The 15079-nt window shown below is 54.2% G+C and overlaps 2 protein-coding genes across 2 annotated transcripts in view; both read left to right on the top strand.

Moving 5' to 3' along the window:
• The first annotated feature begins 268 nt into the window (after window positions 1-268).
• On the top strand, window positions 269-805 carry TNP2 (transition protein 2). The gene has a single exon (XM_023728319.1). It carries the CDS (start codon window positions 269-271, stop codon window positions 803-805), a length of 537 nt encoding a protein of 178 aa, XP_023584087.1.
• A 13701-nt stretch (window positions 806-14506) lies between these two features.
• Window positions 14507-15079, top strand: part of SOCS1 (suppressor of cytokine signaling 1) — a 2493-nt gene continuing 1920 nt past the window's right edge. The window contains exon 1 of the mRNA XM_004373254.3: window positions 14507-15077. Within this exon, the coding sequence (XP_004373311.1) occupies window positions 14965-15077 (113 nt within the window). The 5' untranslated portion in view covers window positions 14507-14964. The remainder of the gene's footprint in view (window positions 15078-15079) is intronic.

The raw sequence follows: 15079 nt of genomic DNA, 5'->3' as shown, positions 1-15079 counted from the left end.
GAGGAAGGAGCAGGTCTGCGGTGGAGACCTCTACCCTTAACCAACAGATGGGACTACCGACGGTGCCTCTGAGAGCTGCCCCGCCCTGGGGGTGGGGGTAAGGGGCAGGGGGCTTTGCCTGGCCAGGCCCCATCTGTTGCACCCTCTGTGGCCTGTGCCATCACAATCAGCCCCGACTATAAAACCGGGGACTACAGGGCCCCTGTAAAGCTGGGCCTGCTGGCAGAGGAGGAGGAGGAGGCCTTTGCCCTGCCAAGTGTGGCCTCCCATGGACACCAAGACGCAGAGCCTTCCCATCACCCAACCCCAGCCCCACAGCAACTCTAGGTCCCAAAGCCACATGTGCAGCCCGTGCAGCTGCAGCCACCACTGTCAAGGCTGCAGCCACAACTGCCGTCGGAGCCAGAGTTGCAGCCGGAGCCGGAGCTCCAGCCAGAGTCCACCCACCCACTGCAGCCTGGGCCACCAAAGCCAGAGGCCTCCCACCCACCGCAGCCTGGGCCACCAAAGCCAGAGGCCTCCCACCCACCGCAGCCTGGGCCACCAAAGCCAGAGGCCAAACCCTGGCCTGCCACCAAGGCACCCCAAACAGACTGTGTACTCCCACCACTCTGCCATGCGGTCCACTGCTCCTGGCAGCAGCTACTCCAAGAACAGAAAGACTCTGGGAGGAAAAGTGAACAAAAGGAAGGTCAAGAGGAACCGGCGGGCATACAAAACCAAGAGGCGGAGCTCAGGCCTTCATGCAGGTGGGGAAGGGCCACAGGGCCCGACAGATGAGGGGAGCAGCCCAGCTGGGCCTTGATGGGGGTGAGGTGAAGGCTCTGCCTCAAAGCCAGGTCACAGAGGAACCAGGCAAGGGCGAACAGGGGGAAGAGGAACAATGGCAGTGGGACAGTTGAATGCCTGATGCGTTGAGGGACTGGTTCTTCAGATAAACTGGATGGATCACTTGGAGGATGGTAGGATGGACAGATGGCACATTAGCTAGATGGAAGTATGGATGGGTGGATGAGCGGCTGGGGGATGACTGGGTAGAAAAATTTATTGGAAAACGGTTAGGTAGATGGATTATAGAAGGGGAAGATGGTTGCTTGGGTGGATGGATAAGATGCATTAGTTGGATGAGTAGGAAGTTGGATTGGATGGATGGATGGAAAAATGAATTGGATTTGATGTAGGTTGGCTAGACAAATTAGTTGGTTGGGTAAATGGCCGAATGGATGATTAATTGGATATAGTTGGAAGGATGTGGTTGGTTGATTGGATGGATGGTGAACTGGACATGCAGTTGTATAGCTGGTTGTAACTGGATGAGAAGAGAGGCTTGCGTGGACTGGATTAGATGGGATATAGCTGAATGTTGGATAAATGGATGGAATGAGTGAACTAATGGATGGCTGGATGATGAATGGGACAAACAGATGGATAAATGGATGGATTAACATAGGTCAAAAGGACCTTGAGGATAGTCTTAAACTTCCTCCCATGTCCCAAATTCGATTACAAATGAGCACTCCAAGACCCAAAGGACAGGGTTAAGTAACTTCATGAAGCACTCAGCTATAAAAGGACCCTTTCCCATTCCCATCCCTTAGGGCGGAAATACAACTGATGAAATGGCAGCCCCCCGGCCTGTTCCTGTGTCAGTTTCATCCAAACGAGAAATGCCACCACACGTGGAATGCTAGAAGTCAATCTTATCGCAGGAACATGTTACTACGGTGATTTCTATGCAACGTTGATTAAAGCTTGTACACTGGATGACTCACCTTTCTTCTGTGTCAGCATTGTGATTTCACTAATAAAGGTGTCATGTATTTAGGGGCCCAGTTTGGAAGCACAGGAAGCACAGGTTACTTAAGGGGAAGGGACATGCCTAGTGATAGGACCTCATGAAAAGTGTAAGTATTCAATGCCAGCGCACGGACAGGAATGAATGGGGAGGGGTGGATGGAGACACCAAGAAGACTTTGAAGTGGACAGGCAACACTGCTTGTGTGGGGTCCTCTTTGCCCAAATGCTCCCATCTGCATACATACACACACAGACACACATGTGCACATACAAATAGGATGCCCATATGCTATATATGTGGTCCACATTCAGGAGCAAGCCCAAGGGCATGGCTGCAGCTTCTGTTCCTAGAGAAGGCAGGAAGAGGGGTCAGGAATGTGCATTTTGCAGCCCAGGATCAGTTTCCTTGCGGTGTGACCTTGGCCTGGTGATCAACCTCTCTGAGCCTCACTTAGTCCCTCTGCAAAATTAGTACCTATATTAAAGCTGTTATTTCCACAAACCTTTAAGAGGCCAAGTGTGTTCTCAGAGCTGTGCTCGGCTCTGGGGACAGACGTAAAAAGGACACACAGGACCCTGCCCTCATGGAGCTTGCAGTCCAGAGAAAAAACACAATAAACTCAAACACAAGGCTCATAGGTCAGGATAAGTCCTAGCGAGGGAGCAGGCTGATGGAGTGCAGAGCAACTCTGGGCAGGGTTGGGAAGGGAGGTCTGGCAAGGCCCTGTGGACAGCTAAGGGTAGAATGTCCCAGACAGAAGGATCAGCATGTGCAAAAGCGCTGAGGAGGAAAAGAGCTTAAGGTGTTCCAGGAGATGACCAGAGTAGCGGGAACAGGGTAGGCGGTATAGGACACAGGGTGCAAGAGGCAGGGGCCAGATCACACGGAGGGGAGGAGCTTGGACAATCTGGGTGTGATGAGAAACCACTTGGGAGTGACATGATCTAGTGTGTATTTTTAAGGATGGTATTGGCTGCTGTGTGGACATTGGGTTGTAGGGGACAGGAAGGGGCAGGAGGAAGAACCGTTAGCAGGCCACGGACCAGGGGAGTGGCACTGGAAAGGTGCCAAGACAGATGGGCCGGAGGGAGCAAATTCCGTCCAAGATTATGTCCAGAGCCCGGCCTTCCTCATTCCTCCTTCAGCAAACAATTACTGAGCATCACCTTGCCCGGGCACTGGGCTCAGGCCCTGGAGGGAAGCCAAAGTGAGCTTCCCAGTGAGTTAGGAGACAGGGGTGTACACTAACAAATTAATCACAAACACACCTCAGCTTTCTCATCTGTGAGGTGGGGCGCTCGTGCTAGCTGGCTGGGAGGGTGCAACAGGATCATAATGTGTTAAGTGTCGTCTTTGTGTGCTTTGCACACGGGACTAGATGACACTTAACACATTGAATTATGTCCCCCCAAAATGTGTTGTAAATCCTAATCCATACCGGTGGTTAACATAACAAAGACAACCCATTTTCAAATGGGATTATAACCATGGGTTGTCTTTGTTATGTTAAAGAAGCCATATCAGTGTAGGGGGTGTTTAGCACAGAGGAGCAAGCAGAGATGGGTGAAGATAGGCACCATGCCACATGAAGATCAAAATCAATAACCAAACTCGTTGCCGTCAAGTTGATTCCAACTCATAGCAACTCTATAGGACAGAGTAGAACTGCCCCATAGGGTTTCCAAGGAGCAGCTGATGGATGCCAACTGCTGAGCTTTGGTTAACAGCCACAGCTCTTAACTACTGTGCCACCAGGGTGCCACCAGGGCTACACGTGAAGACCACCAATGAGCAAAAGAACAAGGACCTTCCCCCAGAGCCAACAGAGATGCATTTCCCTAGAGCCATTGCCCTGATTTCAGACTTAGCCTCCTAAACTGAGAGAATCAACTTCTGTGTGTTACAGCCACCCACCTGTGGTATTTCTGTTATAGCAGCTTAGAAAACAGCAAAGACATTTGCTGTTAAGGCATATAAAGTGCTGGATTTTTTTTTTTTTTTTTTTTAAGGATCATTGGCTGCCAGATAAAATGATCAGGGAATGGTCAGGGTCCGAGTACATTAGCTTCTGACCTTCAAACTCCACCAGTCTGGGCTTTAGGGACTGACTCAAGTTCGCACTGGCTCCCGCACTCCTTCGCTGGGGCACCTTGGACTAGTCAGGTCTACCCCAAGACTCAACTTGCCTCATCCATCTCATGGGGTAATAAAGGGCTCGGCAGCTGATGTGTGTGAAGGCGCCCAGGTCACAGTTATTTCCTCTCTTGTTTCATTTGGGTCTTGGGCTGAAGGATTGGGGTCCAGCAGGTGGAGATGGGAGATGGCGACCACGTGGAGGGGAAAGGGACTAAGACATTGCTCAGGGGAGCCTTGGGGGAAGGCCTGGAAGAAATCTGACTTCTGCAGCACTTTGGAGCCCGCCCCAGGCAGTGGTGTGGAGTAGAAAATCCTCTTTCATATCTCAGCTGAGTGGCCCTAAGCAAGTCACTTCCCCTCTCTGCGCCCCAGTCTCCTTGAGGGATAACAGTGCCTACCTTGACGGGTCACTGTGGGGGCTCACTGAGAAAACGCACATGTAAGCATCCAGCCGAGGGCCTCAGTACAACGTCAGTCCCCTTTCCCTTGGTCCCTTTACCCCTCCCTACAGCCAGGAAATGCACCCAGTTCAGGTTGTTACCATGCACCTCCTGAGAGGGCTGAGGAGGGGCCCAGGCAGTCCAGGAAATTACCATCTACACCTACTCCTCACTTATCGACTATCTTGTTAGCCCACACCTCGCATTTACGACACCAGCAAAAAATCTATTCGACTATTTTGTGCATTAATGATATACGTCCGGCAGTAATGAATGCCGGCTCTACGGAGACCCAGGTGGTGGGATCCTGTGGTCCCAGCCGCCTGCTTGTGCCCGCTTGGCCCAGGGCCACGCACCCCTGCTGCTTCCTCTCTCAGCCTCCCACTCACTCACCAAGGTCGTCCATGGCGGGGCCACGGGTGCTGGGACCCAGCTCGGTTCGGCGACGCATTCGCTGCCTGTCCTGGGGCCGCTCCTCTTTGCCCCACAACTTGTCTGCCATGAGCCTCCACCTGAAATGCATTTACATAATGATGTAGTCATCTTCCATTTTGTGATCTGATGGGTTCATCCTCCATTTTCATGTAATGCCGATTTTCACATAACAATCTGGTCTTTGGAACTTAACCATATTGATAAGTAAGGAGTGGGTGTATTGAGCACCTACAGTATGCCACATACTGGGACATAAATGTTTTCAACTGCTTTATTTCACTATTGCTCCCACTTTACAGATGAAGAAGCTGAGACTCAGGGGTGGAATGACTTGATCAAGGTCTCCCTGTGGGCAGGTGTGTGATGGATTCAGACTTTGCCCAGGACCTCCTGGTCCCGTATTCAACATGAAAGGCCACACTGTGCCCTGACAGTCAGTCACACTGCAGCATGTTTTGAGAGATGTGGTGGAGGCAGAAGGTCAGAGGATGAGGACAGGGACTTTGACTCACCAGGCGCCTCCCCACTCCTCTTATTATAGAGATGTGTGTGTGCTTCGCAGAGAGAAGAAGTGAACTGGGAAGCAGATGGACCGGGTTATGTGTGTGGTTTATGGACCCATCCATAACCCCATGTTTTGCTGAAGTCAACACTTGAGAAGAAGCATGAACACACTCAGATACCCGGTCACACAAAATACAAAGAAATAGCCATTCAAACCCACTCAGACAGACTTATGTTCACCTGTGGACTCGCAAATATACACCCTCTCCACCCCCCCCAACAGAAACACGCACACAAGCAAGCACCTTCAGGCCTGCCTGACACAAGGTGACGAGAAGAAAAACAATCAAACCACAGACTCATTCTTTCACTTGCTTGGTTTAGGGTGGGGCGGCAGCAGGCTGGGGGCAGGCCAGCTGGAAACCCAAGTTCAGGAAATAAAGAAATAGATGGTAAATTCAGCCACGGAGAGGGTAAGCGGATTCTAAAGGCGACCTATCTTGCCTCTCCAGAAGAGAGATTTAATTGAAACGGGGCATTGAGGGTGAAGTGAGGTCTGGGAAACACTCAAACACAGCCTGGCCTGTGGTAGGGCTTCCCGTCACCCGCCTGGGGGGCTGTCACCAAGGGGACCCAGTAGTCCTGGGTGGGGGCAGCAGGAAGAGGGCACAGACCCTGGGTTGAGATGTCCATCTGAGGTACGATTCAGGAGGAAAAATGCCACAAACTCCGTAACCACACAGGTCCAGATTCAATTCCTTGCTGGGGGACCCTAGGCCTGTCTCTTAACCTCTCTAAGCCATATTTGCCAAATGGGAAGGAGACACCCACCTCTCCTTTGTGGAGAGGACAAAGGGGCCATGTTGTTCTGATCACTGTAGCTCCGGTACTTAGCCCGGGGCCTGGCACACAGTAGGAGCTCAATAAATAAGTGTTGAATAAATGAAAGAATGAGCAGGTATTAAAGCAACAATGAGATACTGCTCGTATACCCATCAAATGGGCAAAATCAGGAAAGGTTTGACGGTAAGTATTGGCAAGGGCATGGGAATGGATACTGTCAAATGTCACCACCAAGTACACACACATGGTGTGCTGCAGGCAACTGGACAGTGTCATTAACATTACATGCTCAAACTGCTTCTCACACATGTACAGGGGATGTACAAGGATTTCAGGGCCACACTGTTTGCAAGAGCAAAGAAACAGAAACAACCTATGTGTCCATCAACAGGGGATGGCTAAATGAACGTAGGAGGTTCACATGAGGGAAAAGCACGCGGTTGTTAAAAAGAATGAGGTTGATCTGCACGTGCTAATAACAAAGACAGGTGGCCAGGCACACTGTCGGTGGAAAGGGCTAGATGCAGAAAGCTATACCATCTATAGAGGGAAAAAAACCCTACACAAAGAAACATTATATTTTTATGGGCAAAAATACATCGGTGCAAACACGCTTGCCTTCTAACCAAAAGGCTGGAGGTTTGAGTCTACCCAGAGGTGCTTTGGAAGAAAAATCAGCCATTGACATACATGGGGTTACCATGAGTCGGGATCGACTCGATGACAACAGGTTCAAGTACACAAATAAAAATCTGGAAGGACACAGACTGAGCTGGTGGCTGGGGGGACCCTTAATTATTTTATCGGAGACAATGCAAAATAATTAAAGAGAAAAGAGGAATGAGCATCAATGAAGGTCTCTAGCAGGTACTCAGCAAAGCTCTGTTGCAGCTAAAAAGAGACAGTGCAGGTACCCTGAATGTAAATTCTGTGATAGCAAAGTGTTATCTTCTTTCTGGCGCCGGTGACATGAGCCATTTTCAGGGCTTGCTGGTCTGGGGCAAGGTGACCCAGAAGGCTCTCTGCTAGGGACTCCTTGCCCCAGGGCAGGGAGAAGCCACACCAAGCTGCTCCTTCCCCTAGCCGGCCTCCTCCTATAAACCTTTAGGGGCTTTTGGGGTCCTCTTGTGTACCTTCAGCCTCCTCTCCAGTAACTCTGCCACTCGACTCCCAAGCCTCTGTTTCCAGCCTTTGCATGTGTCATGTTCTTTGCCAGCGGTCTCCCTTCTCCCTCTTTGGCTAAGTCCCACTTGTCCTTCGAAACTCAGGTCAAGGATCCCCTCCTCCCAGAGCCTACGCTAGACCCTGCAGGCTTAGCTGGGTGCCTCTTCTTGCACCCGCAGACATGGGCGTTCCATGTCATGGCCACATCTGCTGCCATCTGCCTGCCCTGGAGCGAGACACTTCCTCACACAGTCAGAACTGGGCCAGGTGCAACCTTCTGTCACGGTCTCAGTCATTCTCAACAGCTTTACCACAGTGAGGGGCTACTGAGGCGAGACGTCATCCTCCGCCTACTCTGAACGTCCCTACCTGCTGTATGCTAAAAGGAGCCCTGGTGGTGCAGTGGTTAAGCACTCAGTTGTTAACCGAAAGGTTGGTGGTTCAAACCCACCAGCTGCTCTGTGGGAGAAAGATGTGGCAGTCTGCTTCCATAAAGATGACAGCCTTGGAAACCCTATGGGGTAGTTCTCCTCTGTCCTCTAGGGTCGCTAGGAGTCAGAACTAACTCGACGGCAATGGTTTGTTTTTTTTTCGGCTGTATGCTAGTTGGTGTGTTTATCTTCACGGCTTTTGGAAATTCTTTTCTCCCCTCTAAGGCAGCTGCCAAAGGTAACTGCTGTGGCTTCTGGTTACTAGTGGCTGCCACCTAGTTTGCCGCTTAAGAGACTGGGGTCTGCTGGCTGGGAACCGAATCAGCTTATTACAATAGCACGTAAACGTGGACTCAGCAGGCCGTGAGACTGGGAGGGAAACGGCTGGGTTGGCCCTGCTTGGGCTTTGTGACAGTTCTTTGGGCCACTCAGATTAAGTCAACGCCCCTGAAGCCACCCAGCTGGCGGGGCGTGGGCTGGGGAGCTGGGCTGGAACCAGGCGTGTCTGGACTCACACTGGTGCTCTCCTGAATCCACTGTCCTGCCCTACCCGTCTGGGAGTTGTTAACATCAATACTAGTGACTGCTTTCTGGAGGCCAGCGAAGCGTGACTTCACACAATCTTGTTTTCATCTTTCCTTTCTTCCCATCACGGGCATAAGTCTCCCAAGGACTGCTACACCACAGGCTCTGCCAGTCATTTCTTTGGAGTCCAGCTACTGGCTCAGATCATCACTCTCGGGCCTTTCAGCCCCCTCTGTTCTTGGATCTGAGTGCCCCCCATTACCACCCGCAACACACCAAACCATGCAAGGAATCTTTCAGCTGACAGAATGGGGTGCAACCTGGTTCTATCTCATGCAACAAAGCAGCCTCTCTGGACAGAGGCCTCCAAGCCAGGTTCAGCCAAGCCCCAGGGCTCTGCAATTGCAAGTTCCGCCAACTCCCTGAGATAACTCTCCCCTCACAGAGCCATGAGAACGATTACCAAGATAATAGCCAAAAACCATCACTTGGCCCAGAGCAAGGGCTCATCAAATGTGCCGTTTTCCAGGGTCTCCCAGGGAGTGAGGGTGACCCCAGAACTCAGGCCTTGGACTCCCCATGAAGTGCTGTCTCCTACAAAGCAGGAACTTCCCAGCTTTCCTGAGGGACTGTGTTTGCACCCATTTCAAGGACTAGTGTGGTGACACCCGGGCGGTGGCGGGGGGAGTGTCAGTCAGTCATGAGGTGTCTCGAGGTCTCTGCTGGTCAGCAGCGAGAGGCTCTTACACACCCAATCACATCATGCCTCCCTGGCTTGTACTCAGGGAACAATCCCAACACCTCCCACCACCCAACAAGGCCCTGCCTGATCGGCCCCTGCCAACCCCTATGTCTCACCTCTAAACTCACCACTTTGCATCCTACATTAACTACACCCACTCCTTTCTGACCCTCAAGCATGCCAATCCAGCCCTGCCACAGGGCCTTTGCACTGGCTGCTCTCTCTACCTGGGGTCTTCTTCATGCCCCTTTTAGAAAGGCAAGCTCCTCCCATTCTTTGGGCCTCAACTCCACAGTCACCACCTCCAAAAGCTTTCCCTGACTGCCTTATCTAAAGCACTCCCCCCCCCACTCCCCTAGTCACACCCTTTCTCCCTGTTTACTTCCACAGCACCTGTCATGATCTGAAACGACCCTGTGAATTCATTGTCTGTCTCCCGCATGTCTGCCCACAGTGCCTGGCAGGCAGCAGGCATTCAGTAAACACCTACAGATTAAATGCTGAAGAAGTGAACTAAATATGTTATTACCCCATCTTATAAATGAAGAAACTGAGGCACAAGGAAGCTAAGAAGCTTGCCCCAGGACACACACTTATAAAGCCTCAGAGACTTAAACCTAGGCCAGCTTAACACAGAATCCACGCTTAGTCCCACAGCTTGAGGCTCCCCAGGGCACTGCCTCCCATGGAACTCAGCCGTCCCACGTGCTGGAAGACAAGGAGCGCTGAGGGGCACTGGGACAGAGGGCAGTTTCAGGATGAGGAGCTCCGACCCTGACCGGGGGCTGCTTTTCCCAGCAGGATGCTGCCAGAGCAGGAAAGAGAAAGTGAAAAACCCAAGCTCTGGGTCAGGATCTGGACTGCTGGCTGGGCCCCTCACTTCTGGGCTGCCAGGGCCTGCCAAGCAGGGGAGGTGCCCCGTCTGCCTGTGGCCGGGCAAGCTGTGCACACAGGGCTGTCCCACCTGCCCTGGGCTCAGAAGTCATTCCGCTTTGCACTTGGCATGCATCACTGCTCTGTGAGGTACAAAACCCCCAGAGCCCATTTCATAGATGGGGCACGTGAGGCCCAAAGAGGACAAGTTGCTTGTCCAAGGTCACACAGCTGGGAAGCTGCAGACCTGGAGTCTGGACCTGGTTTGGTCTCACTGTGGAGTCTGTGCTCCCAAGGGCTTCCACGATGCCTGGCTTCCCAAAAGCCCAGGGCCCAGCCCTCCAGGGAGAAGGGCGCAGGAGCAGATGCCTGTCAATCAGCACATTTCTTTTTCCTTCCTGGCATTTGGATTGGGTTTCGTTTTGACCTCTGGACTTCAGAAAATGAAACCAAAGCTGTATAACTGTCACTACTGGCGGTGAGGGCCTGACTCACCCTAGGTTTCACAACAAGGACCTGGTCACGGTGGGAGAGGCGGCCAGGCCCATCGTACAGGTGAGGTAACTAAGGCTCAGAGGGGCCCAAAGCCACAAAGGGCCCAAAGGTCTCCCTCCTCCCCAGGCCAGCTCAGGATACAGATGGAGCACTGATTCCTTGGGCATCGACTGCTCTTCTGGAGACAGAGCAAGGTGGCAGACCATGCGGAATGGGGAGAAAGGGGCATTCCAGCACAGTAGACAACGGTGAAGACTTATTCTGGGTATGACTCCTACCTTTGCCCCTTCTGATCTATGTGCTTCTGGGGGGTCGGGGACATCCTCAGTTTCCCTATCTGTAAAATGGGTAGATTGGATTGCTGCGCCAATCCAATGTTCTAACGACTATAAAGCATTCAGTACACAGTCAGTTTAAGCCAATGCATCCCAAACAAACAAACAAACCCTTTGCTGTTGAGTCAATTCCGACTCATAGTGACCCTATAGGTCAGAGCAGAACTGCCCCATAGGGTTTCCAAGGAGTGGCTGGTAGATTTGAACTGCCAACTTTTTGGTTAGTAGCCTGAGCTTTTAACCACTGCGCCACGAGGGCTCCTATGTATCACAGGGTCATTAAATGAAGAAAGGAAGGAAGAGGGTAGGTAGGAGCGTGGCAGCAAGGGGGAGGCCTAGAGAGGGAGGTTCCAGTGTGGGGGCAGGGGGGATGGCTCTCCCAAGCAGCCCTGTAGGCCGCCAATGGGGGTGGGGTGCACAAGGGCCATCAGTTATTTATAGGACTTTCCTCTGCCCAGAGGCCTGCCAAGGAGACATGTTGGCTGGAGGACAAGTTATGCAGGAGCCAGTCCAGCCCAGCTGCCTCGTCTGGGCCTGGACCATCCACCCCAGCTTGAGAGAGGAGGGGTGCTGCTCCCAGCCACCCCGCCAACATCTAGAAACTCTCCTCTTTCTCCTCTGCCATGCCTTCTCTGGCCTGTGCTCCTTCTAAAACGGACACAAGGGATGCAGCCACGTGTCGGGGCAGCAGTCAGCTGCCACACCTGCAGGTACTCACAGATGAGAACAGCAATAGCAACAGCAGCAGACACCTAATGAACGCTCACTGGGCCCCGAGGACTATTCTAAGCACTGGACCGATAAACACTCATATAATCCCATGACGTTAGGAGGGAGGCACTATTATTATCCTCATTTCACAGATGAAGAAACTGAGGCAAGAGAGGCTAATTACATGCCCAAGGCCACATGGCTAGAAAGTTGCAGAGCTGGAATTAGAACCCAGGTAGTCTAGCTTCAAAATCCAGCTTTTAATCACTATGTTATATTTTATACATCTTCACACACGCACGCACACACAGACTAACTCACAGCCACACCTGCGCAGGCACACTCAGACACCCCAGGCCACCTTCAGAGGCCCATCCTGACACACTCACACATAAACCCTAACCCTACCTTTCCTCTCCTGCCTTCACCACTTAACGCGTGCTCTTTCTCAGTAGGCCACAGATTCCCCAGATGATGTTATCTTTCTTGTCCCTCTAGGGGTCCCCAGCAGGTGCTCAATCAACACCTCTGGAATGACCACCCCTGGCATGGCTCTGCACCTCCCCACAGCCATCCCCCCACCCCGCACACACATGCACACACACGACCGAGGACAGCCGACCCCTGACTACCACTAGCCCCTGCCACAAAGGAATTCATGGACCCAATGGGGCCCTAAGCCAGGCTGGTTCTGGGCCACCCTCTTGCCTGGGGAAACTGAGGCACTCTGGGACCACGAAGGGAAACCCACAGGCAGGAAAGGATCTGGGATCAAGGTTTCCCGGAGAGAAGGCAGCTGCTGCTCAGAAAGGTCTGTAGAGGGCAGTGTGTGCCAGCGCCAGGCCAACCAGGAGCCCCAAGCCTGGTGCGTCTTCTGTGACCCCACCGCACTCCGGGCCTCTCCACCCGGCAAGCCCCAATTCTCATTTGTTTTCTTTCTTTCTTGCAAAAATCCATCAACCAGGCGCCTACTCCATGGCCCAAGCCCCAGTGCGGGAGCTCCCGTCCCCTGCTCCTGCTCAACAGACAAGATCACACACAAACGTACACATGACAGCCTTGATAAGCGACTTACAAACGGTGGGGGAGGAGCGCAGGACGAGCACAAATCCCGGGGAGGCGAGGCTTCTCAGCCAGCGGTTACCAAGCCCCCACCATTCCAAGAGGGGCGGCGGAGCGGGGAAGGAGCAGATGCTCCATCGAGAAGCAGGAGTGGAATGGAGAAGGTGGCCAGCGTGGCCTTGGACTCTAGGCTATTTGTGGTGGGAGGAGGTAGGGTTCAGAATGGCTAGAAAGCTCGAAGTCAGTTTACGGAATCATCACATCTGAGAATGAACCTTTTTTTTTTTTTTTCAATAGACTACAAAGCCTTGCAGTATGTTTGGGGCTTCCCAGCTGATCCTCTACCCAAAATAAAAATGGGGCCAGTGTTAGCTGGGTCACAACGCCCAGTCTCAGCCACAGCAATCACAGCGCCTCCGCCGGCTTCAGTATATTCAGCTGCCGCGTAGTGAGAGCGCAGGGAGCGCAGGCCGAGGCTGCGGTGGACCCGGCCCCGCCCGGTTTCCGAGGAACTCGCGCCTGCCGCCAAAGTGTTCCTCCAAAGCCTGTGGTCAGGCCGCCGCTTCCTGGGAAGCCCAAACCAAGACTGGCGCGGCAGCTGGCCGGGAGGGGTGCAGCCGCCCGAGGCTCCGGGACTGGGGCGAAGGCGGGGCAGTCCAGAGAAGCCCGGGGCCGCAGCCCACGAGGGACTGAGGTGGGGATCCTTCAGGCCATAGGGTCTTTGGAGGGGACCTAGGGGTCAGCTACCAGGGTCGGGGACACTCCCGGGGCTTCCCAGAAGGATCTGGCTGGCGGGGAATAGAGGGAAGGGATCTGCCAGGATGGGAACTAAGACACCTGCAGGGGGTAGAGAGGAGTCTCAGGGTCAGTCCAGAGCATCCTAGGGCCGCTGGCTCTAGACGTCTGGGACGGGGGTCGTGGGGGTTGTCAGGTGTTGTTAGTTCCAACTCATAGCGATCCCATGTACACCAGGACAAAACAGTGCCCAGTCCTGTGCCATCCTCACAATCGTTGCCACTGTGTCAATCCATCTCACTGAGGATCTTCCTCTATTTTGCTGACCCTCTACTCTACCAAACCTGATATCCTTCCCCAGGGACCGGTCCCTCCTGATAACGCGTCCAAAGTAAGTGAAACAAGTCCCGCCATCCGAGCTTCTAAGGAGCATTCCGGCTGTACTTCTTCCAAGACAGATTTGTTCGTTCTTCTGGCAGTCCACGGTATATTCAATATTCTTTGCCAACACCGTAATTCAAAGGCGTCAATTCTTCTACGGTCTTCCGTATTCACTGTCCAGCTTTCACATGCATATGAGGCGATTGATAATACCATGGCTTAAGCCAGGTGCACCTTAGTCCTCAAGGTGATATCTTTGCTTTTTAACGCTTTAAACGGGTAGTGGGGGCAAAAGTAGGTGCGCCAGGTCTGAAGGCGGCGGCCCAGAAGTGGCTGAAGGCTCAGGGACGGGCCACAGATCCGCAGTGGAGGAGTCCTAGCCCAGGTGCAAGGCTAGGCCGGATTTGCGGGGCAGCCGAGGCTCTGCTCGGAAGGCTCCGGCGTGTTCGGAGAAGTCGGGTCAGAGTTTCGGCCGGCCCGCATCAACTCCGCCGGCGCCACCGATGAAAGAGAAACCGAAAGCGGCGCGGGGGGACGGGCCTCTAGGGGGGTGGAGCCAGGAGGGGCGGGACCTCCTGCCACAACCTGCCCCGCCTCCTTAGCTCTGTTAAAAGGATGGGTCCCCTGCCCGGCGCGGAGCAGAGCGAGCTGCGGCCGTGGCAGCAGCACGGCTCCTCGCCCCGGAGCATGCGCGAGAGCCGCCCCGGAGCCCCCCCGCCGCCCCGCCCGCGGCGCCCCGCGCCCCGCCGCCAGGTGAGCCGGCCACTGGGCGAAGAGGGAGAGGGGGAGGGGAGGGGAGGAAAGGAGCACAGCTGGGAGGCCCGCCAACTGGCCGGCCGCGGAGGCTGCCTGGCGGGGTCGCCGCCACCACGCCCCCAGCCCCCGCCGGCCCCACCCAGACCGCCCTCGGCCCGCAGGGTACCTACCCGCAGCGTGGTTTTCCTCCTGCCTTTGCCCAAATCTACGGAACGAGGCGCCGATCCCCGTCCTGGCCAGCAGGCGGCGAGCCGTGGGCCTGGTGGCCAGAGTCGAGCAGGCTTCTCCTGGGCACCCATCCCCGCCCCCTGCTGCGACCCAAACCCCGTGCAACCTGGAGCCTGGGCTCTGCCCTCGCTGAGCCACCACCCGCCTGAAAGTGTTCCGCCGATGGGAAGCCCATTTTATTGAAGAGCCTGCTGAGGCTCAAGGGAGCCGCGCAGATTTGGAACTTACCTCAGCCCCTTAGAGCCCTACCCTTTCCCAGTGCCTTGCGGCCCGTTACCTGCCCAGCCGCACTCGCTCACTGCCTCTGTCTCCCCCATCAGCGCACCCCCGGACGCTATGGCCCACCCCTCCGGCTGGCCCCGCGTGTAGAATGGTAGCACACAACCAGGTGGCAGCCGACAATGCAATCTCCACGGCAGCAGAGCCCCGACGGTGGCCAGAGCCTTCCTCCTCCTCCTCCGCGCCCGCGGCCCCGGCGCGCCCGC

The sequence above is a fragment of the Trichechus manatus genome, unplaced genomic scaffold (assembly GCF_000243295.1).
Source record: "Trichechus manatus latirostris isolate Lorelei unplaced genomic scaffold, TriManLat1.0 scaffold00024, whole genome shotgun sequence".
Lineage (NCBI taxonomy): Eukaryota > Metazoa > Chordata > Mammalia > Sirenia > Trichechidae > Trichechus > Trichechus manatus.
Note: the sequence above shows the minus strand (reverse complement) of the source record. Positions and strands in the feature narration are given on the sequence as shown.